This window comes from Bufo bufo, chromosome 3 (genome assembly GCF_905171765.1).
Source record: "Bufo bufo chromosome 3, aBufBuf1.1, whole genome shotgun sequence".
Taxonomy (NCBI): Eukaryota; Metazoa; Chordata; class Amphibia; order Anura; family Bufonidae; genus Bufo; species Bufo bufo.
The window spans coordinates 246,250,696-246,278,258 of NC_053391.1; the positions used below are offsets into that span (position 1 = coordinate 246,250,696).

Sequence of the window (27,563 nt, forward strand, 5' to 3'; positions counted from 1 at the left end):
GCTGCTGCATAAAGTGCGGGCCGTCTGTTCGCGCTTCCGGCGTTCACACCCTGCCGCTGCTCGCCTGTCTGCGCTACAGCGTAACTTCGGCCTTCCCGCTCACCGCCTCATATGAGACGTGCCCACCAGGTGGAACTCCACCTTGCACATGCTGGACAGACTGTGCGAGTAGCAGCAGGCCATAGTGGAGTTTCAGCTGCAGCACACACGGGTCAGTCGCACTGCGGAACAGCACCACTTTACCACCAATGACTGGGCCTCCATGCGAGACCTGTGTGCCCTGTTGCGCTGTTTCGAGTACTCCACCAACATGGCCAGTGGCGATGATGCCGTTATCAGCGTTACAATACCACTTCTATGTCTCCTTGAGAAAACACTTAGGGCGATGATGGAAGAGGAGGTGGCCCAGGAGGAAGAGGGGTCATTTTTAGCACTTTCAGGCCTGTCTCTTCGAAGTGACTCAGAGGGAGGTTTTTTGCAACAGCAGAGGCCAGGTACAAATGTGGCCAGACAGGGCCCACTACTGGAGGACGAGGATGAGGAAGAGGTGGGGGAGGATGAGGATGAGGTGGGGGAGGATGAGGATGAAGCAGGTTCACAGCGGGCTGGCACCCAACGCAGCTCGGGCCCATCACTGGTGCGTGGCTGGGGGGAAACACAGGACGATGAAGATACGCCTCCCACAGAGGACAGCTTGTCCTTACCTCTGGGCAGTCTGGCACACATGAGCGACTACATCCTGCAGTGCCAGCGCAACGACAGCAGAGTTACCCACATTTTAACGTGTGCGGACTACTGGGTTGCCACCCTGCTGGATCCCCGGTACAAAGACAATGTGCCCACCTTACTTCCTACACTGGAGCGTGATAGGAAGATGCGCGAGTACAAGCGCACGTTGGTAGACGCGCTACTGAGAGCATTCCCAAATGTCACAGGGGAACCAGTGGAAGCCCAAGGCGAAGGCAGAGGAGGAGCAAGAGGTCGCCAACGCAGCTGTGTCACGGCCAGCTCCTCTGAGGGCAGGGTTAGCATGGCAGAGATGTGGAAAAGTTTTGTCACCACGCCACAGCTAACTGCACCACCACCTGATACGGAACGTGTTAGCAGGAGGCAACATTTCAATAACATGGTGGAACAGTACCTGTGCACACCCCTGCACGTACTGACTGATGGTTCGGCCCCATTCAACTTCTGGGTCTCCAAATTGTCCACGTGGCCAGAGCTAGCCTTTTATGCCTTGGAGGTGCTGGCCTGCCCGGCGGCCAGCGTTTTGTCTGAACGTGTATTCAGCACGGCAGGGGGCGTCATTACAGACAAACGCAGCCGCCTGTCTACAGCCAATGTGGACAAGCTGACGTTCATAAAAATGAACCAGGCATGGATCCCACAGGACCTGTCCATCCCTTGTGCAGATTAGACATTAACTACCTCTCCTTAACAATATATTATTGTACTCCAGGGCACTTCCTCATTCAATCCTATTTTTATTTTCATTTTACCATTATATTGCGGGGCAACCCAAAGTTGAATGAACCTCTCCTCTGTCTGGGTGCCGGGGCCTAAATATGTGACAGTGGCCTGTTCCAGTGGTGGGTGACGTGAAGCCTGATTCTCTGCTATGACATGAAGACTGATTCTGTGCTGACATGAAGCCAGATTCTCTGTTACGTGACCTCTCTCCTCTGCCTGGGTCTAAATATGTGACAGTGGCCTGTTCCAGTGGTGGGTGACGTGAAGCCTGATTCTCTGCTATGACATGAAGACTGATTCTGTGCTGACATGAAGCCAGATTCTCTGTTACGTGACCTCTCTCCTCTGCCTGGGTCTAAATATGTGACAGTGGCCTGTTCCAGTGGTGGGTGACGTGAAGCCTGATTCTCTGCTATGACATGAAGCCTGATTCTGTGCTGACATGAAGCCAGATTCTCTGCTATGGCATGAAGAGACTGATTCTCTGCTATGGCATGAAGAGACTGATTCTCTGCTATGGCATGAAGAGACTGATTCTCTGCTATGGCATGAAGAGACTGATTCTCTGCTATGGCATGAAGAGACTGATTCTCTGCTATGGCATGAAGAGACTGATTCTCTGCTATGGCATGAAGAGACTGATTCTCTGCTATGGCATGAAGAGACTGATTCTCTGCTATGGCATGAAGAGACTGATTCTCTGCTATGGCATGAAGAGACTGATTCTCTGCTATGGCATGAAGAGACTGATTCTCTGCTATGGCATGAAGAGACTGATTCTCTGCTATGGCATGAAGAGACTGATTCTCTGCTATGGCATGAAGAGACTGATTCTCTGCTATGGCATGAAGAGACTGATTCTCTGCTATGGCATGAAGAGACTGATTCTCTGCTATGGCATGAAGAGACTGATTCTCTGCTATGGCATGAAGAGACTGATTCTCTGCTATGGCATGAAGAGACTGATTCTCTGCTATGGCATGAAGAGACTGATTCTCTGCTATGGGACCTCTGTCCAATTGATATTGGTTAATTTTTTTTTTTTTAATTCATTTTCCTATCCACATTTGTTTGCAGGGGATTTACATACATGTTGCTGCCTTTTGCAGCCCTCTAGCTCTTTCCTGGGCTGTTTTACAGCCTTTTTAGTGCCGAAAAGTTCGGGTCCCCATTGACTTCAATGGGGTTCGGGTTCGGGACGAAGTTCGGGTCGGGTTCGGATCCCGAACCCGAACATTTCCGGGAAGTTCGGCCGAACTTCTCGAACCCGAACATCCAGGTGTTCGCTCAACTCTAGTCATAACCATGGATACGACAAGTGTATAACGTGATGGAAAAATAAATCCAGCCAATAAAGGAAGCAATATGGGCAATCACATTAGTGAGTGGCTTGTATTAACTTCCTCTACATGATAAATGCTATCTGCTGAAGCGAGACAACCCCTTTAACCACCTCAGCCCCCAGTGCTTAAACACCCTGAAAGACCAGGCCACTTTTTACACTTCTGACCTACACTACTTTCACCGTTTATTGCTCGGTCATGCAACTTACCACCCAAATGAATTTTACCTCCTTTTCTTCTCACTAATAGAGCTTTCATTTGGTGGTATTTCATTGCTGCTGACATTTTTACTTTTTTTGTTATTGATCTAAATTTAACGATTTTTTTGCAAAAAAATGACATTTTTCACTTTCAGTTGTAAAATTTTGCAAAAAAAAACGACATCCATATAGAAATTTTGCTCTAAATTTATAGTTCTACATGTCTTTGATAAAAAAAAAATGTTTGGGTAGAAAAAAAATGGTTTGGGTAAAAGTTATAGCGTTTACAAACTATGGTACAAAAATGTGAATTTCCGCTTTTTGAAGCAGCTCTGACTTTCTGAGCACCTGTCATGTTTCCTGAGGTTCTACAATGCCCAGACAGTACAAACACCCCACAAATGACCCCATTTCTGAAAGTACACACCCTAAGGTATTCGCTGATGGGCATAGTGAGTTCATAGAACTTTTTATTTTTTGTCACAAGTTAGCGGAAAATGATGATTTTTTTTTTTTTTTTTTTCTTACAAAGTCTCATATTCCACTAACTTGTGACAAAAAATAAAAAGTTCTATGAACTCACTATGCCCATCAGCGAATACCTTGGGGTCTCTTCTTTCCAAAATGGGGTCACTTGTGGGGTAGTTATACTGCCCTGGCATTCTAGGGGCCCAAATGTGTGGTAAGGAGTTTGAAATCAAATTCAGTAAAAAATGACCTGTGAAATCCGAAAGGTGCTCTTTGGAATATGGGCCCCTTTGCCCACCTAGGCTGCAAAAAAGTGTCACACATCTGGTATCCCCGTACTCAGGAGAAGTTGAGGAATGTGTTTTGGGGTGTCTTTTTACATATACCCATGCTGGGTGAGATAAATATCTTGGTCAAATGACAACTTTGTATAAAAAAATGGGAAAAGTTGTCTTTTGCCAAGATATTTCTCTCACCCAGCATGGGTATATATAAAATGACACCCCAAAACACATTCCCCACCTTCTCCTGAGTACGGAGATACCAGATGTGTGACACTTTTTTGCAGCCTAGGTGGGCAAAGGGGCCCATATTCCAAAGAGCACCTTTCGGATTTCACTCGTCATTTTTTACTGAATTTGATTTCAAACTCCTTACCACACATTCGGGCCCCTAGAATGCCAGGGCAGTATAACTACCCCACAAGTGACCCCATTTTGGAAAGAAGAGACCCCAAGGTATTCCGTGAGGGGCATGGCGAGTTCCTAGAATTTTTTATTTTTTGTCACAAGTTAGTGGAAAATGATGATTTTTTTTTAATTTATTTTTTTTTCATACAAAGTCTCATATTCCACTAACTTGTGACAAAAAATAAAAACTTCCATGAACTCACTATGCCCATCAGCGAATACCTTGGGGTCTCTTCTTTCCAAAATGGGGTCACTTGTGGGGTAGTTATACTGCCCTGGCATTCTAGGGGCCCAAATGTGTGGTAAGGAGTTTGAAATCAAATTCAGTAAAAATTGACCTGTGAAATCCGAAAGGTGCTCTTTGGAATATGGGCCCCTTTGCCCACCTAGGCTGCAAAAAAGTGTCACACATCTGGTATCCCCGTACTCAGGAGAAGTTGAGGAATGTGTTTTGGGGTGTCTTTTTACATATACCCATGCTGGGTGAGATAAATATCTTGGTCAAATGACAACTTTGTATAAAAAAATGGGAAAAGTTGTCTTTTGCCAAGATATTTCTCTCACCCAGCATGGGTATATATAAAATGACACCCCAAAACACATTCCCCACCTTCTCCTGAGTACGGAGATACCAGATGTGTGACACTTTTTTGCAGCCTAGGTGGGCAAAGGGGCCCATATTCCAAAGAGCACCTTTCGGATTTCACTCGTCATTTTTTACTGAATTTGATTTCAAACTCCTTACCACACATTCGGGCCCCTAGAATGCCAGGGCAGTATAACTACCCCACAAGTGACCCCATTTTGGAAAGAAGAGACCCCAAGGTATTCCGTGAGGGGCATGGCGAGTTCCTAGAATTTTTTATTTTTTGTCACAAGTTAGTGGAAAATGATGATTTTTTTTTTTTTTTTTTTTTTCATACAAAGTCTCATATTCCACTAACTTGTGACAAAAAATAAAAACTTCCATGAACTCACTATGCCCATCAGCGAATACCTTGGGGTCTCTTCTTTCCAAAATGGGGTCACTTGTGGGGTAGTTATACTGCCCTGGCATTCTAGGGGCCCAAATGTGTGGTAAGGAGTTTGAAATCAAATTCAGTAAAAATTGACCTGTGAAATCCGAAAGGTGCTCTTTGGAATATGGGCCCCTTTGCCCACCTAGGCTGCAAAAAAGTGTCACACATCTGGTATCCCCGTACTCAGGAGAAGTTGAGGAATGTGTTTTGGGGTGTCTTTTTACATATACCCATGCTGGGTGAGATAAATATCTTGGTCAAATGACAACTTTGTATAAAAAAATGGGAAAAGTTGTCTTTTGCCAAGATATTTCTCTCACCCAGCATGGGTATATATAAAATGACACCCCAAAACACATTCCCCACCTTCTCCTGAGTACGGAGATACCAGATGTGTGACACTTTTTTGCAGCCTAGGTGGGCAAAGGGGCCCATATTCCAAAGAGCACCTTTCGGATTTCACTCGTCATTTTTTACAGAATTTGATTTCAAACTCCTTACCACACATTTGGGCCCCTAGAATGCCAGGGCAGTATAACTACCCCACAAGTGACCCCATTTTGGAAAGAAGAGACCCCAAGGTATTCGCTGATGGGCATAGTGAGTTCATGGAAGTTTTTATTTTTTGTCACAAGTTAGTGGAATATGAGACTTTGTATGAAAAAAAAAAAAAAAAAAAATCATCATTTTCCACTAACTTGTGACAAAAAATAAAAAATTCTAGGAACTCGCCATGCCCCTCACGGAATACCTTGGGGTGTCTTCTTTCCAAAATGGGGTCACTTGTGGGGTAGTTATACTGCCCTGGCATTTTCCAGGGGCCCTAATGTCTGGTAAGTAGGTAAATGACCTGTGAAATCTGAAAGGTGCTCTTTGGAATGTGGGCCCCTTTGCCCACCTAGGCTGCAAAAAAGTGTCACACATCTGGTATCTCCGTACTCAGGAGAAGGTGGGGAATGTGTTTTGGGGTGTCATTTTACATATACCCATGCTGGGTGAGATAAATATCTTGGCAAAAGACAACTTTTCCCATTTTTTTTATACAAAGTTGGCATTTGACCAAGATATTTATCTCACCCAGCATGGGTATATGTAAAATGACACCCCAAAACATATTCCCCAACTTCTGCTGAATACGGAGATACCACATGTGTGACACTTTTTTGCAGCCTAGGTGGGCAAAGGGGCCCAAATTCCTTTTAGGAGGGCATTTTTAGACATTTGGATACCAGACTTCTTCTCACGCTTTGGGGCCCCTAAAATGCCAGGGCAGTATAAATACCCCACATGTGACCCCATTTTCGAAAGAAGACACCCCAAGGTATTCAATGAGGGGCATGGCGAGTTCATAGAAAAAAAATAATTTTGGCACAAGTTAGCGGAAATTGATTTTTTTGATTTTGTTCTCACAAAGTCTCCCTTTCCGCTAACTTGGGACAAAAATTTCAATCTTTCATGGACTCAATATGCCCCTCAGCGAATACCTTGGGGTGTCTTCTTTCCAAAATGGTGTTATTTGTGGGGTGTTTGTACTGCCCTGGCATTTGAGGGTCTCCACAATCATTACATGTATGCCCAGCATTAGGAGTTTCTGCTATTCTCCTTATATTGAGCATACGGGTAATGAGATTTTTTTTTTCCGTTCAGCCTCTGGGCTGAAAGAAAAAAATGAACGGCACAGATTTCTTCATTCGCATCGATCAATGTGGATGAAAAAATCTCTGCCAAAAAAAAAAAAAGGAGGGGAAAGGCGTCTGCCAGGACATAGGAGCTCCGCCCAACATCCATACCCACTTCAGCTCGTATGCCCTGGCAAACCAGATTTCTCCATTCACATCAATCGATGTGGATGAATAAATCATTGCCGGGATTTTTTTTTTTATATATACAAAGTGTTTGCCAAAGTATATGAACACCGCCACCTCCTCAGCTCATATGCCTCGGCAAACATATCTTTTACTGCAGAGGAGAAATCTCGTCTTGCAGCGCCGCATACACCGACTTGCGTGTAATCTGACAGCAGCGCAATGCTTCTGTCAGAATGCACATCAGTGCTGCAGCTAGTCGATCGGTTGGTCCACCTGAAAGGTAAAAAAAACAAAACAAAAAAGAAAAAACCAGGCCGCAACGCAATAAATTTATTAACTGTTGAACAGAACATAGAAACTTTTTTTTAACTTTTTTAACTGAACGTTTAACTTTTTTACTTACCGGTAATTTTTTTTTTGTTTAGTTTTTTTTACCTTTATAGAACAAACCTCTCCTTCCCCATGGGACAATGTGCAAAGCGCAAATTGCCCAAAGATGTGGCGAAGTACATTATGCACTTTATCCCAGGTGAAAGGAGAGGTTTGCAGCAGCTGTGAGTAAAAGGGCCCTAATAGCCCTGTGTGCCTGTCCTGTGAGATGCAATCCCTATGCTAGGTGTACCTGTGTGTGGTACTTCCGGAAACACTCACCAAAGCATAGGGCAGGGTGGTCAGGACAGTCAGGACAGAAATAGCGGGTGTCACGCCTTATTCCACTCCTGCTACAGACACGACATTTTTTTCGGGGTGGCGGTTGGGTTGAGGTACCAGCAACGACACTGGGGAAATGTCGCTCGTGTAGACGGCTAACTACACTGGTGGATGGGGCCACGGAACCTCCTGGGTAAAGGAGGTTCTCGATGATCTCTTCCTGGAATTTGAGGAAGGATCCTGTTCTCCCAGCCTTACTGTAGAGAACAAAACTATTATACAGCGCCAATTGAATTAAATATACAGACACCTTCTTATACCAGCGTCTGGTTCTGCGGGAAACTAAATAGGGAGCCAACATCTGGTCATTGAAGTCCACCCCTCCCATGAGCGCATTATAGTCGTGGACTGAGAGGGGCTTTTCAATGACACGGGTTGCCCTTTCAATTTGGATTGTCGTGTCTGCGTGAATGGAGGAGAGCATGTAAACGTCACGCTTGTCTCTCCATTTCACCGCGAGCAGTTCTTCGTTACACAAGGCAGCCCTCTCCCCCCTTGCAAGACGGGTGGTTACAAGCCGTTGGGGGAAGCCCACGCGACTAGTTCGCGCGGTGCCACAGGCGCAAATCCGTTCTAGAAACAAATGCCTAAAGAGGGCCACACTTGTGTAGAAATTGTCCACATAAAGATGGTACCCCTTGCCGAATAAGGGTGACACCAAGTCCCAGACTGTCTTCCCACTGCTCCCCAGGTAGTCAGGGCAACCGACCGGCTCCAGGGTCTGATCTTTTCCCTCATAGATCCGAAATTTGTGGGTATAGCCTGTGGCCCTTTCACAGAGCTTATACAATTTGACCCCATACCGGGCACGCTTGCTTGGGATGTATTGTTTGAAGCCAAGGCGCCCGGTAAAATGTATTAGGGACTCGTCTACGCAGATGTTTTGCTCAGGGGTATACAAATCTGCAAATTTCTGGTTGAAATGGTCTATGAGGGGCCGAATTTTGTGGAGCCGGTCAAAAGCTGGGTGGCCTCTGGGACGGGAGGTGGTGTTGTCGCTAAAATGCAGAAAACGTAGGATGGTCTCAAATCGTGTCCTGGACATAGCAGCAGAGAACATGGGCATGTGATGAATTGGGTTCGTGGACCAATATGACCGCAATTCATGCTTTTTAGTTAGACCCATGTTGAGGAGAAGGCCCAAAAAAATTTTAATTTCGGAAACTTGGACTGGTTTCCACCGGAAAGACTGGGCATAAGAGCTTCCCGGGTTGGCGGATATAAATTGTGTGGCATACCGATTTGTTTCTGCCACGACTAAGTCCAAGAGCTCCGCAGTCAAGAACAGCTCAAAAAATCCCAGGGCCGAACCGATTTGAGCCGTCTCAACCCGAACTCCAGACTGGGCGGTGAAAGGGGGAACTACAGGTGCGGCTGAAGTTGGTGACTGCCAATCAGGGTTTGCCAGCACCTCAGGGATTCTAGGGGCTCTACGGGCCTGTCTGCGCGGTGGCTGCGACGGGGTAACTAGTGCACATGCCACCGTACCAGCTTCAACTGCCCTTCTGGTGCTCGCCACGTCACCATGTTGTACGGCAGTGCTGGTACTAGGTCCAGGAAGGGCTGCGCTGCTGGTGTATGCCTCACCACGTGATCCGGCAGCGACAGCCCCACTCTGCTGCTCTTGAAACGGATCCTGCGTAACCTGTGGTCTAGCGACACGGGGCCGGGTACGCCTGGTGCTGCCAGGGACCTCCACCTCCTCGTCCGAACTTTGGGTCAGAGAGCCACTGCTTTCCACAGGTTCATATTCTGACCCGCTAGATTCATCAGATGAGGGTTCCCACTCCTCATCCGACTGGGTCAGAATCCTGTAGGCCTCTTCAGAAGAATACCCCCTGTTTGACATTTGGACTACTAAATTTAGGGGTATTCCCTGAGACTACCCAAGAAAAAAAGCAAACCTGTCTTACAAAGGGGAGGCTAGCGAAGTACCGGAGGCTGCTGCGGTTGATAAAAAATATCAAAACTGATTTTTTTATCGCCGCAGTGCTTGTAAAGTGAATGTGCAGTGATCAAAAAACAAAATTTTTTTTGTCACTGCGGTGGGGCGGGCGTGGGTGAACGCACGTGTGGGCGACCGATCAGGCCTGATCGGGCAAACACTGCGTTTTGGGTGGAGGGCGAACTAAAGTGACACTAATACTATTATAGATCTGACCGTGATCAGTTTTGATCACTTACAGATACTATAAAAGTACAAATGCTGATTAGCGATACGCTAATCAGCGAATAAAAGTGACTGCGGTGCGGTGGGCTGGGCGCTAACTACCTAACCAAGGGGCCTAAACTATCCCTAAAACCTAACAGCCAATACTAGTGAAAAAAAAAAAGTGACAGTTTACACTGATCACTTTTTTTCCTTTCAATAGTGATTGACAGGGGCGATCAAAGGGGTGATCAAAGGGTTAATTGGGGTGCAGGGGGGTGATCTGGGGCTAAAGTGTGGTGTTGGTGCTACTCACTGTGAAGTCTGCTCCTCTGCTGGATCCAACCGACGAAAAGGACCAGCACAGGAGCAGACAAGCCATATAACAGATCATATTTACTAATATGATCTGTTATCTGGCTTCTGATTCGATTTTTTGAAAATCGCCAGCCTGCCAGCCAATGATCGTTGCTGGCAGGCTGGTGACGAAATACTTCTTTAACTTTTGCCGGCCCGCGATGCGCATGCGCGGGCCGGCAATGCACGAAATCTCGCGTCTCGCGAGAGGACGCACCGGCGCGTCCACCCAGAACAACAGGACCGCCGCAAAGACGCAATCCTGCGTACGGCGGTCCTGAGGTGGTTAAAGTGTAACGTTCTTTTTTTTTTTTTTTTTTGGTAATGTGAAGGGACAGAGGGAACTTTTTTCTAAACTCATTTATTCAGAGAAATCGCACACTTATACTAGAAAACTTGCCCAGAAGTGTCCCTTAGCAGCGCACTCGAAATGAGCATTGCTAGGGCACATCCGTCTGCAGTACTGACTGTGAAGATGGGCTGGGCGCTGCTGCCCTCATATAGTGGACAATAGACTAATATCTGTACCCTAAATACGTATTAATATTTCTTGTCATTTTCCCGCTTCCAGGAGATACATGACAGCGAGCAGTAAGTGATCGCTACTATCAATGCTAGGAGGCAGGGGGAAGCTGTTCTGCGTTATTTAGGGACAGTCAAAGTATATGACTCTCCTTATATACTGTAGAACAGCTTCTCTCTGTCTCCCTGCACTGACAATAGGGAGCACTTACGGCTCGCGGTCATGTATCTCTTGGCGGCTGGTTAGTTACTCAGTGTGCCGGGAATTCACTGACAGCGATGGCCACGCTAATCAGTGAGAGAGAGCAAGGAAGATATTTAGGGTACAGATAAATCTATGGTCCACTATGTGAGGGCAGAAGCCCAGCCTGTCTTCACAGTCAGTACTGCAGACAGATGTGCCTTAGCAACGGTCATTTAGAGAAAGCTTAAGGGACAACTCTGGGCAAGTTTTCTACTATAAATGTACTTCTCTAAGTAAAGATTAGAAAAATGTTCCCCATCTTTATCCTTAGACATTAGCAAAAAATAAATAAAAAAGTGTTACAGTTTAATGGTACATACCCCCATCATGTGCCTCACATTAACCCGATGTTGCCCATTATGTGGGCAGGTACATAATGGGGTTACTATAAGGCTCAGTTCACACCTGAGCGTTCTGAAAGGAGCGCTCTGTATGCGCGATTGTACGGGCGTTTACAATCGCGCATACAGAGACAAGTGTACACACAGTGTCGCGCGTTCCCGAAAGTCTATGTACGGGAAGGCGCGACAAGCGCCCAAAAAACCGCTCCTGTACTTGTGTGAGCGTCGGGCGTTTTACAGCGCGATCATACGCGCTGTAAAACGCCCAGGTGAGAACCATTGGTTTCTCCTTGTTGAGCGTTTTACAGCGCGTAGGAACGCGCTGTAAAACGCTCAGGTGTGAACTGAGCCTTAATGTGAGGCACATGGTGTCCTTAATTTTGAACCTCCATGTGTCTTATATTAATAGTGACATCATCATTAACCCCATGTTGCCCATTATATGAGGTACATGATTGGGTCACTGTTGCTATTAATGTGAGCCACATGGAGGTACTAAAAGTAATAAAACCTTGTGCCTCACATTAATGCAGGCATACAGCATATACCTGTAAAAACAGAAGGATAAAAAAAAAGGATGTTGCTGGACACATGTCGATGACATCAAAGGTCCTTTAACTACGTTGAGTTTCTCTCTCGCCTGCCATCCTATTCTCCTCCCCCCATCGGGCCACTCAGTTATTCCGTTGGTGGCATTGGCCGACCGCGTCACATTGAAGAGAAGGATGCTCTCCCTCCTTCTCCTCTGTGCAGCCGCTTATGAGAGCATGGGGTGCACCATGTTCTCCGATAGGGACTGATACTAAGATGCACAATAGAACAGCAAACAGCTTGGTATAGAACAAAAAAGGCCAATCCCGGCATCGAATCAAAAAAATCTCGAAAAAGTATTGATAATTCGATAACCGGTGAGACCCTAGAATGAACAGATAAGGACTACAGATCAAGCTGACCGAGCAGCTCAGGATTTCAGTAGACAGCAGAGGTCTCTGAAACTTGAAGGCTGTAAAGGACAAAACTGTTGAAAACTTTTTATAAAGACCAAATGGAAAAGTGAATTTTACCAAATGATAAGCAGCCCTGCAATGTGTCCACAGCCTTTTCGATCTCACATAAGAAATGATGATATATGAAATGTATAAAACACATTTATTGATGGTTAATCACTGCAAACTGTAGCTTCCTCTGTGTGGTGAATTAGCTACACTTCACTGGCTGATATAAACCAAAGCAAGGATGAAAAGAAATTGCTTTTATAAAGGTTTTATTATTAGCTGGGCAAGGTACACAGTACTTACAAATACAGCTAATTAAAAAAAAGAAACAAAAACATCTGAAAAAAATATATAAAATAAAACGTTATGTACAAATATTTTGTTAATAACAAATTCATAATTTATGTCTGCTCTACTTCACCAGACATTTACTGTCAGAAATATAACATTCCCACATGCAATTTTTATAGTGACATCTTAATACATAAATTTCTTCTTGTCATATTTAATTAACCTCTTGGTGGCGTCATACTGATAACATCGCTACTCTGAGGTCCCTAAAAGACATTTATATAAAAATTTCTACGTTTCTGTGAAGACTGTGTAAAGGAGCGTTAACTGGCAAAGAAAATGCCCATACCACATGCACTTTTCAACTTAAAGATTGGGAGGTAAAGTTTCATATGTGCTGGTAGTGGCGTGGCCACATTGTACAAAGGGAAGCTTAATGTTCTGTCCATTACAATAAACAAGGCTTCTGAGGTGAACTACTACAGCAACCAAAACAGCGGGTGCAGACCTATGCTTTCATTCTGGGTCACATTCAGGATTTTTTTTTTACAAAGTCATGTTTTATCAAATAGTGTTAACTTCAATTATTGAAAAAATAAACTGGCTGGAGAGTGGGTAAAAACACAGTCACTGTAGATTCATAGGTTTCGTTATTATTTTGGTAGCCACAGCCCAGGGAGGGTCCAAGCATGCTGGGGTTCTCTGGGAATTATTTACAATAGCCATAAGCAACCCCCCCTAAAATGTGAATAGGATGGGTTGCATCCGCTTGGAGACCTGCCTAGGTGTTGAGGGTTGGGGCCACACTACACAGTTTACACTGCTGAGCTTTTCAGGATAACATCTTTACAAGCTATTGTAGAATAGGAAATCTACTCTATAATAGATAGTAATGATGCTATCATGGCTGAACAGCCTGACAGGAACTGGGATCAGTATGATGCAATCTTGCTTCCTGTTCCTTTCAGGCTGCTCAGCCATGATGGCATATTATAAGCAGAGTTACATCAATAGAATTCTAAGAGCAGAGTTCCAACATAATATCAGACTATGTGATCCTGAAAGGCTCAGCATAGCAAGTAATTTGGACCCATCCCCTCAACACCCCGAGCAGGTCTACAAGTAGAGGCCACCCATTATATTAATATTTAAGGACAGCTTGTTTGCAGTCAATTTAAATAATTCCTGGAAAACCCCTTTATGGACCCACCCTCCCCCAAAGGATCTAGCCCTTAATTTACTAATAGAAGCCCTCGTATCACAAGGATATAAGAATTCCATTTCCATCTTGGGGCTAATGTCACCCTAGAAGTGGAAACCTGCTGAAAAGTTACCCTGAAGACTAGTACTAGTTCGAAGTGTCCAACAATGAGGCTTCTATCACTTTTGGATCCCATGCTGCTCATCTACCTGTTGACAAGTGATAAACAGAGTCCGCTAAAGAAGCACTCCCACAACATTTTTTAATCCCTGGCCTCTTAGAAAAACACATGATGTAAACTGGAGTTGAGGTAATTTCCTTACTGGTGACTGTTATCCACTCCTTCCCAGTCCTAAGCTGTATCATCTGACTGACTGGGGCAGATTTACTGTGACTAACGCTTCACACATTACAGTAAATCTGGAGGGCCCGACTGGCCCTGCCTGCTAAGCTTACCCTTTTTTTGAGGCACTTTAGAAAAGTGCGAAACGTCACAAATCATAGTGCAAATATGGCATGTGCCATAATTTGTGACTTTTTTTTTATGTGTAAACACTTTGATATATGTAACCCCAGTGTTTTCTGTATGGACAGGAAGTCAGAATCTTTAATCATTCTCATGAGACAGATAGATATTGAGGCTCTGATACCAATGAGAGAAACTGACTTTCTGTCCACACACAAAACACTGGGGGGTAACTTACAAAATATTTATGCTTGATTTCTGACACAAAACAAAAGTTAAAATAAAAATAAAAAATTTGGCAAAATGTCATTTTTAGAAAGGGGCGGACCCACCACATCCCACAATTCTTTTAATATGATTCACTCCAGAAAACTGGTGTAAATTTTACCTGAAATCTAGCGGTTGTAGGACAGGGGATATGAGTCCTGTGTCCACTACTCCATTTACCTCTATGGGACTGCCAGAGTTACAGAATTACATTTTCAGAAGCCCCATATAGCTAAATAGTGCAGCAGACATAAATGCGTGTCCACGACTTTATTCAGATGGGAAACATGGGCACCAATTTTAGTGATCGGCAGGGGCCACAGCAGTCGGATCTTCGCCGATCACACACTTATCACCTATCCTGTGGATAAGTTGTCATGGGACAACCCCTTTAGGACGTCTGTTTCCTTGGTCACACCTTTTGCCAGTGGACTTTTATTTTTACTAAAACCGGCATGTGAAATGCCAGTCTTTAGTTCATAACCCTAAATGTATCAGTTGTCGAACACATAACACAGCCTGAATACAGAATGTAGAATATAACTCAGTACAGTCATTACCTACAAGATTACATTCCCTAGATTATACATCGTGTATCTGTCTAACAGGCCAGAGAAAAGTTGTAGGAGTACCTCTTTAAACACTGTGATGCATGTGATCAGTAACATTTCTAATACTTCTGGAGCATTTTCTAGTCTGAAAAAAATAAATACTTGAACATGTTTTTGAGCATTAGAAATCAAACTGTAGAAAACTATATATAACTGTTTCTTCACAGCAGTTTATAAACGCAAGTTACAATCCCCCCTCCCAATTTGTGAAAAAGGTCATTATGTCAATTCCTCAATTTAAAAAGTTCATAGGAAAACTGATCTAGCTGAATATTAAAAACTGTAACTTGTACACTTACATTTTCAATAACTTTAAATAGACATTTCCTTCTTTACAGAAAACCTGATCTCCTTTACAGTATATACAGGTCCAGTCGTAAAGCAAAATACAGAACACCTAACAAATTCACTGAACAGGTGGGCATGATGGAACACTTGTAATGAATTCATAAATGGGATCCGACACAAATTCTACTGGGAGTCTGTCACCAAGAAATTCATTGTTGAAGGCACAATGCCTTCTAGGCTAGCTCAGCTGAGAACAAACACCTTTCACTTAGGCTACTTTCACACTTGCGGCAGAGAGATCCGGCAAGCAGTTCCGTCGCCGGAACTGCCTGCCGGATCAGGCAAAATGTATGCTAACTGATGGCATTAGTAAGACTGATCAGGATCCTGATCAGTCTTAAAAATGCCTGATCAGTCGAAAAAATGCATTGAAATGCCGGATCCGTCTTTCCGGTGTCATCCGGCAAAAACGGATCCGGCATTTATTTTTTCACCTTTTTTTTCAGTCTGCGCATGCGCATACCGGAAGGACGGATCCGGCATTCAGGTATTCTGAATGCCGGATCCGGCACTAATACATTCCTATGGGAAAAAATGCCTGATCCGGCATTCAGGCAAGTCTTCAGTTTTTTTAGCCGGAGATAAAACCGTAGCATGCTACGGTTTTCTCTTTTGCCTGATCAGTCAAAACGACTGAACTGAAGACATACTGATGCAAACTGAACGGATTACTCTCCATTCAGAATGCATGGGGACATACCTGATCAGTTCTTTTCCGGTATAGAGCCCCTGTGACGGAACTCTATGCCGGAAAAGAACAACGCAAGTGTGAAAGTAGCCTAAGCGATCCACTGCCAATAAGTTATTCTGGAGAAAATGTCATTTTAATCCAAATGCAAATAAACACTTAGGCCTCTTTCACACGGGCATTGCGGGAAAATGTGCGGGTGCGTTGCGGGAACATTGTAATGCGTTTTGCACTCGCGTGAGAAAAATCGGCATGTTTGGTACCCAAACCCGAACTTCTTCACAGAAGTTCGGGCTTGGGATCAATGTTCTGTAGATTGTATTATTTTCCCTTATAACATGGTTATAAGGGAAAATAATAGCATTCTGAATACAGAATGCATAGTACAATAGCGCTGGAGGGGTTTAAAAAAAATGTTTAACTCACCTTAGTCCACTTGATAGCGCAGCCGGCATCTGCTTCTGTATTCTTTCTTTAGGACCTGGGTAAAGGACCTTTGATGACGTCACTCCGGTCATCACATGGTACGTCACATGATCTTTTACCATGGTGAATCACCATGGTAAAAGATCATGTGACGTACCATGTGATGACCGGAGTGACGTCATCAAAGGTCCTGTAACTGTATTTAATGCTCACCATAGGTCCTTCAACAAAGGAGACACAAGGAGATGCCGGGCTACGCGAGCAAGTGGATTAAGGTGAGTTAAATTATTTTTTATTTTTTTTAACCCCTCCAGCGCTATTTTACTTTGCATTCTGTATTCAGAATACTATTATTTTCCCTTATAACCATGTTATAAGGGAAAATAATAATGATCGGGTCTCCATCCCGATCGTCTCCTAGCAACCGTGCGTGAAAATCGCACCGCATCCGCACTTGCTTGCGGATGCTTGCGATTTTCACGCAACCCCATTCACTTCTATGGGGCCTGCGTTGCGTGAAAAACGCAGAATATAGAGCATGCTGCGATTTTCACGCAACGCATAAGTGATGCGTGAAAATCACTGCTCGTGTGCACAGCCCCATAGAAATGAATGGGTCAGGATTCAGTGCGGGTGCAATGCGTTCACCTCACGCATCGCATCCGCGTGGAATACTCGCCCGTGTGAAAGGGGCCTTGAAGGACTATTCCCATCTGGGAAATTGGGGGCATATTGCAAGGATATGCCCCCAATGTCTAATAAGTGCAGGTCCCACCTCTGTAACCCGCACTTATCTTTAGAACGGAGCCCGTAAAGTGAATGTGGGTGCAATGTTCGTTCGCAGCCTCCCTCCATTCATTCATTCAGTGGGAGCGCTGACACGGCTATATTAGTCAGCCCCATATTAGTGAATTAAGCAGTGGCAGCGCGTGCGCGGTGTGCTTCCCAATAATTTCGTGTCGCTCTGCTATTTTAGGTGCTCCCATAGGAATGAATAGAGGGCGGCCAAGCTTGAGCGGTGCACCCTCATTCACTTTGCAGGACCTGCACCTATCAGACATTGGGGGCATATCCCAGCGAAATGTCCAAGATGGGAATACCCCTTTAAGGGCTCATGCACATTACCGTATTTTGGGTCCGCATCTACATTTTCTGCAGATCACAAACTGACCCTTTCATTTCTATGGGACCACAAATCATCCCTGTGCTGCCTACATCCACCCGGCCATTCCGCATAATACAGAATATGTCCAATTCTTGTCCTTTTTGCGGACAATTGGCAGTTCTATTAGGTAAATGTGCCATGCACATGGCCGGTGTCCATATATTTTTTTTTGTGGATCTGCAGTTTGCAAACTGCAAAATACATATGGTCGTGTGCATGTAGCCTGCACCAAGGCCAGGCCAACCCAGTCTGTGCATCCTTGCTACTTCCTGCTTCCTCTGCCAGTCCCTCTCTTTCCCTCTTCATGGACAGGGTCAGGCATCTAGTAACAGTTTTTTTTGACTGGCCTTGTTAATCAAGGAGGAGAGGAAAGGGCTGGAAGGAGGTGCAAGAGTGCACAGAGTGACCTGCCATGCCCTCCATGCACTTAGGGTACTTTCACACTTGCGTTTTTCTTTTCCGGTGTTGAGTTCCGTCACAGGGGCTCTATACAGGAAAAAAAACAGATAAATTCTATCCCCATGCATTCTGAATGGAGAGAAATCCGTTCAGGATGCATCAAGGTGTCTTCAGTTCAGTCTTTTTGACTGTTCAGGACGGAGATAATACCGCAGCATGCTACGGTTTTATCTCCAGGCAAGTCTTCTTTTTTTTTTTGGCCGGCATTTTTTTCCATAGGAATGTATTAGTGCTGGATCTGGCATTTAAAATACTGCAATGCCGGATCCGTCCTTCCGGTCTGCGCAGACCGAAAAAAAATATAAAAATCTAAACTGTCTGTATGACAAACAGACAGACGGATCAGTTTTTGCAATGCATTTGTAAGACGGATCAGGATCCTGATCAGTCTTAAAATGCAATCAGTTGGCATACGCTTTGCCGGATCCGGCAGGCAGTTCCGGCGACGGAACTGCTTGCCAGATCAACCCTGCCGCAAGTGTAAAAGTAGCCTTTACTGCTTATTTACATAGAGATGAATAGTATTTTCTCCAGAAAGATAACAGATTGCTATGTGAAAAGTATCATTACATTCAGCTGGGCTACAAGACTTGTGCCTGCTTTGACAGTAAAATTCCTGGCGACTGACTACCTTTATGGGCACAGTGCCATTTGGTTAAATGTAGGTCGAGGAAGGTTATAAATCTGACAGAGTGGAAGTTATAAAGTCACTGTTCCAGCTTTATCACTGCTGTGTTCAGGATGCTGACAGAATGGCTGCATCATGTGTGTAAACTTCTCTTCCCTGAGATGAATCCTGCGGAAACAGAAAAATGAAAACATAGACCTAAAACACCAAAACACAAAACCTAAGATAACTAACTTCAGAAAAGGATTTACCGTTCGATCGGCTCCATCTTATGTTCATTGAAACTCCACTTCCTGAATCATAAGAGAAAATATATTATGTAACAGAAGATTTCTCTCCCTTTTCATGTTCTTGTAAGAAATAATATATGTATTTAAAAAACACACACACACACACACACACACACACACACACAATCTCCTAAATATTTAAAGGGCTTCCGTCACCCCACTAAAGTCATTTATTTATTTTTTTGGCTACTTAAATTCCTTATACTGCGATATATCAATATATAATGCTCTTACTGATTTTCGTTCTGTAGTTTCTTAAAAAAAAAAATGACTTTTATAATATGTAAATTACCTCTCTACCAGCAAGTAGGGTGGCTACTTGCTGGTAGCAGCCGCATCCTCCTTTCTTAATGACGCCCCCTCCTCATGTTGATTGACAGGGCCAGCGAACGCGCTCGTCCTCTGACTGGCCCTGTTTGCGTTCAAAATTTCGCGCCTGCGCCGTACCGGTCTTCAGTCGGTGCAGGCGCACTGAGAGGAGGCCGCTCGCTCGGCCGCTCCATCCACAATGCCAGGCGCAGGTGCACTGAGGAAGGAGCGGCGAGCGAGCGTCCTCCTCTCAGTGCACCTGCGCAGACTGAAGACCGGTACGGCGCAGGCGCGAAATTTTGAACGCAGACAGGGCCAGTCAGTGAACGAGCGCGTTCGCTGGCCCTGTCAATCAACATGAGGAGGGGGCATCTTTATGAAAGGAGGATGCGGCTGCTACCATCAAGTAGCCGCCCTACTTGATGGTAGAGAGGTAATTTACATATTATAAAAGTCGGTTTTTTGAAGAAACTACAGAACGAAAATCAGTAAAAGCATTATATATTGATATATCGCAGTATAAGGAATTTAAGTAGCCCAAAAAAATATATGACTTTAGTGGGGTGACAGAAGCCCTTTAAAGAGTTCGTCCAAGACATATAAAAATCTCGGACAAGCCCTAAAATGACTAAAAAGTAAATGTCTTATATTCACCTCTTTATCCAGTGCTGTCCTCTGTGGCTCTCCTGCTGCTGTCTAGACAGCTGAGGACAGTAATTGGCTTCAGCGGTCACATGCCTTATCCAGGCCAGTCAATGCCACTTTGAAACAGCTGCAGGAAAACCGGACCGGCAATGAAGAGTAAGGCTACTTTCACACTAGCGTTAATATTTTACGGTATTGAGATCCGTCATAGGGTCTCAATACCGGAAAAAAACGCTTCTGTTTTGTTCCGCATTCATTGTCAATGGGAACAAAACATAACGTAAAGCTCCAAAATGCATTCCGTTCTCATACCGGAGAGCAAACCGCAGCATGCTGCAGTTTGCTTTCCGTCCTGGGATGCGGAGCAAGATGGATCCGGCATGACCCACAATGCAAGTCAATGGGGACGGATCAGTTTTCTCAGTCTGCCACAATAGAAAACGGATCCGTCCCCCATTGACTTTCAATAGAGTTCATGACGGATCCGTCTTGGGTATGTTAAAGATAATACAAACTGATCTGTTCATAACTGATGCAGATGGTTGTATTATCAGTAACGGAAGTATTTTTTGCTGAACCCTGCCGGATCCAGTAAAAATGCTAGAGTAAAAGTAGCCTAAGGGGTGAAGATTTTAATATTTTAGGGCTTATCCGAGATTTGTAATTCTCTCTCACAATCCCTTTAAATAGGTAAGCAAAATGATAAGCAAGCAAAATTAAAGGCTACATCTCCCGTGCCTTTAAACACTGCCGTACTGAACACAGGAAGAGCTAGAGGTTCCAGAATTACCTTCAATCATACACCAATTATTAACGGACATGCAACTACCCAATATTGTTTTATATACTGTATGGTTTTTTTCTCAACATTACCATGTACAGAAATAAACCAATCAAAATGTGTACAACACTTTAATGTCCTGATGGATTACCCCTTTTCCAAATCACAAACGCTATTTAATCGCCCCCACAAGATAGGAAATAAAATATGAACTTTGAAAGGTCCAACTGCTGGGACTCCCATTCTGATTCTGAAAATAAGAGGTCCCCCTGAGCGAAGCAGTAGTGCACATGAGGCAACATTCACTTTTATGGGGCAGATGTAGACAGAGCTTAGTCAACCTCAAAGAAGTGAATTGATTGGTGGACGTGTGTAACAGTGCTCCATTCAGATGGGATAAGGAGATAAGGGATGTCTTTTTTAGTGGCCGCGGCATCTGCTGCTCCTCGGCTTTCATGCAAAAAAAAATAACAAAATTCCTGCATACCACATTGTATACGGTTGTTACTGGATGCATCTGTAGATGGCACTATTCGATTATCATATAAGGTATTTTGACGTATGCCAGCCTGACTAAAAGGAAAAACAACACTGCTTTGGCCTCTGTTGGGCCTCAGGTGAATGGTACCTACAGATACACTTTCCGATGCATTTACTAAACAGATACTGCACAACGCAGTGCAAATCAACCCTGTCTTGTAAGAACATAAACCATCAACATTTACCTGCAAGTGATGACCCTCTTTTTCTTTTGGGGAGAAGAAACGTCCGCCATCTCCCCTTTTCCTGGCCATAGCATGGCGATGACGTGATTCATGCAAATATTTCTACAGGTCAGAAATAAATAGTGTCATTGAAACACTGTCAACATCAAAATAGTAACACTATACTAACAATCCTTAAAAAGGCTGTCCGAGGATAGGTCCTCAATATCAGATTGGTAGGGCTCTGGCTCCCAGGACCCCCGCTGATCCGCTGTTTGAAGAAGACAAGTCAAATATTAAACACCCCTAAATCCCCTTTATTCCTTTAAAACAGTTCTCTTTTTGTATTTTTTTCTCCTTCCGGTATGGAAAGATATTTTTACTGCTTATAAGTATACCGATCATACTGAAGTTCAGCAACTTACTGGATTTCATGTGGTAAAAAGGGGGTTTGTTAAAGGAACACTGAATCAATAAGCAATAAACAAGAAAGCTGAGTAGCAAATTATCTGCAGCTGCAATAGGGACTAAATACTAAGTCTACCTAAATACATCCTTCTCCTCACTAAGTAGATTTGCCTTTAGGGTCCTAGGAAAGTTGGGTTACCTGCACAGTGTGGCAGTGTGTACAGCTCCACAAGGCTTGTAATCGATCTTTCTAACAGTGGTGAATGTCATATTTGCCTACACAGTGAGAAATCTCAAGTAATTACTATTAGATTGGTGGGGACCCTGTACTTCATGAAGCCCCCTCCCCCTTTTTAAATCTCCAACTTCATGGAGAATGCGTCACATACAAATTCGATGTACTGTCATTCATACTGTTAACGACATTGACCGCCATAACTACTCACTCTCCTCTCTTTGGGGATTTTGCCCTCAGCCTCCAATTTGGCTCTTGCCTGGCGCCTCTTCAGAATTCGATGATATTGCTTGGCGTTAACATATAATGGTTCCTCCTCCAGCATCTCAGCTCCTGGTAGAGGGATTCTTTGCAGAGCAGGCACAGAACTTGCACCAGGAACCATCTAAATAGGCAGAAGATTTCTTTAATAAGCTGGACAGCAACAAGCATTAGGAGAGAAAATACAATTACATCCCAATACCTACCATAACCATACCCCCAGAGTTCATCACATTTCCCGTCATAGGTAAAGTAACAGTCACTGTTCCCTGGCTACTATTTGCGGTAGTGGCGTTTCCTCCGGCTTGTACAATCTGGGCTCCTGCCAAGCTGGCAGCTGGTATGGTGATCATTCCTGTAACAGGGACTGTCACTTTAGGAAATAACACAAAATAGGAAACAGAGGGACAAATGGGGGGGGGGTCACAGTTAATTCCTGGGAACCTCTAGTGTTCACCATGGACAAGAAGACTAGTATAGAGGTGTATGTTGCAAACAGAAGGAAACAATTACAGAGAAGACAAACTGACAACTGGCATGGTTGGGGGAAGTGCATAGTCATGGTAAAAGTGAACAGAAATGGAGCATCCAGCTGATTGTCCTAAAAACCTAAATGAAAATGAATGACTTACCTTGCTGTAGAATTGTACCATCAGCATTCACTGGCTGGTAAACGATGGTTTGTCCTTCGGCTGTCTGTGCAACCTGCTGACCCTGAACAGCTATCTGCTGTTGACTCTGGACAGAAACAAGAAGAATTGCGGGTTATGTGAAAACTTCAGAATGAAAAGATGATGGTATTCTGCATTTAAAAGCCCCCATACCTGACTCTGCCCTGCTGTGACCGCAGTCTGTGGCTGCTGAATGATTATTTGCTGTGGCTGGCCCTGCTGCGTTTGAAGCTGGACAGCCTGTCCTCCTTGGATCTGAATCTGCCCTGGCTGCACCAACTGGATCTGTTAGGAATACAGAAAAACAATGAGGGGCCTTTCACACTAATTTCTGGCATCCAACTGAAGTATGCAAATATTTCCCTAGGGAAAATAAATAAATAAAAAATATCCACAGTATCAGGTATTAAAAATCTTTGGCTCGTGTTTTGTGCTGCATAAGGCCTCATGCGCATAATTGTATTTTTCATCCGTGCGCTAACCCCATTTTCTAGGAGCCCGTGCACACCCTGTTTTTTTGCAGGTTCATGTGGCAGTTCTGCAAATTATAGAATATGTCCTAATCTGGTGCGTACTGCGGACAAGAGCAGTCCTTTTTATTGATGGCAGTGAGAAAAATGCAGAATGCACACAGAAGGAATCTGTATTTCCCAAATCCGCTGTTTGCAGTCCAAAATACAGACATGGTCATGTGCATGAGGCCTAAGGACGACAGGAGGCCGTCCATGCCGCGAACCACAAAGCATGGGCACCGGCCGTATGAATCCTGTATTGCGGACAGGACCCATTGGCTTGAATGGTCCACGATCCGCAACATATGGCAAAAGATAGGAAGTGTCCTATCTTTTGCAATGCGGAGTACGGACCCAAATGCCTACAGAAAGGTATTCATAGTGCTTCCGATTCCTGCCTCCGCTCCTCACCATTTCTTGCAGATTGCGAACCCATTCCAAGTCATTTGCGGTCCGCAATATGGGCACAGACGGTCTACAGTCGTGTGAATAACCCCTAAATCATAAATTCTTAGTCCACAAAACGTACCTGCTGAAGACCTTGGGATCCAGATACAGGTACTTGCATAAGAGTTTGACCTTGTCCACCCATTGCCTGAACCATAATTGGTTGTCCAGTAGAAGTAATCAGTTGACCGCCACTGACTTGTACCATTAGCGGCTGGCCTTGTACCTAAATGGAGAAAGTAACCTGGTGTTAGGCAGAAAACAAATATATTTAATGCTAATCCCAGAATCATACAGAACTACTGGCATTTTATTATCTTCAGGAACCTAGACGGCATACAGATGCTATCATGGTAACACAGATGTTTTCTCTAACCTCCTGATGTACGTCAGTGACTACTTGCATTCCCCATGTATCTATTCTTATGACTCCTTGCTGTACTTTTCCTTTATTATTCCTGATAGATGTTAGGAATAAATTGCTAGCAGTCTACAATTAAGGTACAGATGGGTGTTACCAGTTGGGAATGTGTTCCTGCAGTCTGACATTATCCAATCGGCGCTGCCAGTGTCAGACTGTACCAACTGGTAACACCCATCTGGACCTTTATTGCAAACTTCTAGCAATTCATGCATAACTTCTAGCAGAAATAGAAAAGGAAAGGCACAACAGTCAGAAAAATAGATGCCTTTGCCACCCACCAACCATTTGTCGTAGAAAAACTATAAAAACGGTAAATGTGTCTAATTTATTCTTCAGATCAAGCAAAACGGTCAGCACCATTGGGGAAAGCGTGAGACTTATGGTACTACAGTTAATAAGAACAAAAATGTTATTCTATAGCAGGGGTACTCAATTGACGAAACGCATCCCAAATCTGGACCATGGGTGCCAGCTGTCCAGACCCCTGCATGTCATGATGTCAACTGTATCTTCAGAATCCACAAACATTTTTGTTGCGGCTCCATTCACTTCACTGGAGCCGCAAAAAATGGAAATGACTCCGTGTCCATATGTCCGTTCTGCTAAAAAACAGAACATGACCCATTATTGTCCGCATTACAGACAAGGACAGGAATGTTCTGTTAGGGACCAGCTGTTCCGTTCCAGAAAATGCAGAATGAACGCAGCCAGAACAGTGTTTTGCAGATCTGGAATTTGCGGACCACAAAACATCCAACAGCTGTGTGCATGAGCCCTAAAACAATGGTGAAGCAGGGAACAGTCAGCTCCCTGCTTTACCATTCCCCTGCCATAGGCGATTCAGGGCTATAAGCACGAGCAGTGACATCACGCCTGCTGCACAGTAACAGCGCAGACCTGCTCCAGTCTGTTCGTCAGGTGAACATGGGGTAGATTATTCAAATTAGGGGCGGGGGGGACTTAAGAGCATCATACTGCATGCATGGGGCACATAAAGGGTGTACTGCTCCGTGGGTGGGGCACTTAGTGACTCCCCACATAGTAGGATGCCTTTCTAAGGCTACTTTCACTCTCGCGTTTTGGCTTTCCGTTTGTGAGATCCGTTCAGGGCTCTCACAAGCGGTCCAAAACGGATCAGTTTTGCCCTAATGCATTCTGAATGGATAAGGATCCACTCAGAATGCATCAGTTTGCCTCCGATCAGTCTCCATTCCAACGAAATTGAGCCAAACGGATCCGTCCTGGCACAAAATGTAAGTTAATGGGACAGATCCGTTTTCTCTGACACAATAGAAAACGGATCCGTCCCACATTGACTTTCAATACGACGGATCAGTCTTGGCTATGTTACAGATAATACAACCGGATCTGTTCATGCCGGATGCATGCGGTTGTATTATTGTAAAGGATCCGTTTTTGCAGATCCATGACGGATCCACCCAAAACGAGTGTGTGAAAGTAGCCTTAGGGCACTAAATGGGCAAGTGGACCTTCACGAAAAGTACTTGAATACCCCTGTCCTAGAACTTGGACCACGTCTATGGATTCTGAAACCAATTTCTATAATTCACTTCAAAATTAAGTGATATATTGTATTTGGATTTCCCTTGCAACAAATTACTCTCCAGTCATAAGGTGCTTTGGAGTTACATCACCCATCCACAGGAGGAGTGATAAATACTGGGTCACAGCCTCAATTCTCAGAACAGAGGGTCCATTCATATCTATGGCCAGAGAACATTGGGACCCTCCCCCTTCCCAGTACCGCTGGGGGTCCCGGCAGTTGGTCCCCCACAGTTCAATATGCATCATCGACCCTGTGGATAGGTAATTTTAAGTACTAAGGGTACTTTCGCACTTGCAGCAGAGGATTCCGGCAGGCAGTTCCGTCGCTGGATCTGCCTGCCGGATCAGTCAAAACATATGCAAACTGATGGACTTTGTCAGACGGATCAGGATCCCGATCAGTCTGACAAATGCTTTGAAATGCTGGATCCGTCTCTCCGTTGTCATCCGGAAAAATGTATCCGGCATTTATTTTTTCACATTTTTTGCGGTCTGAGCATGGGCAGACCGCGAAAACGGATCCGTTTTGCAGGAACACTCAGGGCCGGATCCGGCATTAATGCATGTCAATGGGAAAAAATGCCGGATCCGGCATTCCGGCAAGTCTTCCGTAATTTTGAACGGAGATAAAACCGCAGCATGCTGCGGTATTATCTCAGTCCTGAAAAGGCAAAAAAGACTGAACTGAAGACATCCTGATGCATCGCTCTCCATTCAGAATGCAATAGGATAAAACGATCAGTTCTTTTCCGGTATAGAGCCCCTAGGACGGAACTCTATGCCGGAAAAGAAAAACGCTAGTGTGAAAGTACCCTAATAACTACTTTTTGTGGGATGAGTCCCCTTTAAGGTGATAGATAAACAGGAACTTTACACAACACTGAAAAAAGGAACTGTACCATGATAAAATGGATAGAGTCATGCAGGATCAAAAACAAAAAGATACTATTAACCATGCAGACTCTGCCATATACTACCTCATGCATGTGACAACTTATACATCGACCAAATATGAAGACAACACATCCATGCCCCTATACACAAGACCGAGGAGGCAATGAGAAATTGAAATGCTCATGCATTCGTCAGACACAACTACCTGGAGGGTCTGTACTTGCTGTCCAGAGGCTGCTCCGACCTGAGCCTCGGTCTGTAACTGGACAGCAGTAACTGCACCAGGCTACGAAAAGGGAAAGGAACAAGAAAAGACGGCCTGACCATGAGACTGTACCAGGGGTCAAAAGTGAGACATCTTTCAACCAGGTTTCTTCACTAGTAAGGTTTATCTCATTACACAAAACTGCTCCACAGTGGGAAAGTCATACCCAAGATGGATGGGTAATGTTCACAAACCCACATTTAACCTCCGCCCCACAAAAAATTGCACCACTATCTCCTCACTGTGGTGTTGTATGGATTTTTAAAATTATAAAAAAAAAGGTAC

At 44.4% G+C, this 27,563-nt stretch overlaps 1 protein-coding gene across 4 annotated transcripts in view; it reads right to left on the reverse strand.

Annotated features, from left to right (window-relative positions):
* Positions 1-18,699: 18,699 nt before the first annotated feature.
* NFYA (nuclear transcription factor Y subunit alpha) overlaps positions 18,700-27,563 on the reverse strand; it is a 28,985-nt gene continuing 20,121 nt past the window's right edge. For 3 of the 4 annotated variants that reach the window (XM_040424070.1, XM_040424068.1, XM_040424069.1), the window contains 8 exons: positions 24,212-24,355; positions 23,324-23,455; positions 23,132-23,237; positions 22,706-22,854; positions 22,450-22,623; positions 21,617-21,718; positions 18,991-19,034; positions 18,700-18,958 (listed from right to left, as the gene is read on the reverse strand). In XM_040424070.1, coding sequence (XP_040280004.1) covers positions 18,946-18,958; positions 18,991-19,034; positions 21,617-21,718; positions 22,450-22,623; positions 22,706-22,854; positions 23,132-23,237; positions 23,324-23,455; positions 24,212-24,355 — 864 coding nt within the window. In that variant the 3' untranslated portion in view covers positions 18,700-18,945. Of the gene's footprint in view, positions 18,959-18,990; positions 19,035-19,117; positions 19,160-21,616; positions 21,719-22,449; positions 22,624-22,705; positions 22,855-23,131; positions 23,238-23,323; positions 23,456-24,211; positions 24,356-27,563 lie in introns of all 4 variants that reach the window. The other variant, XR_005777522.1, reaches the window with a different exon arrangement.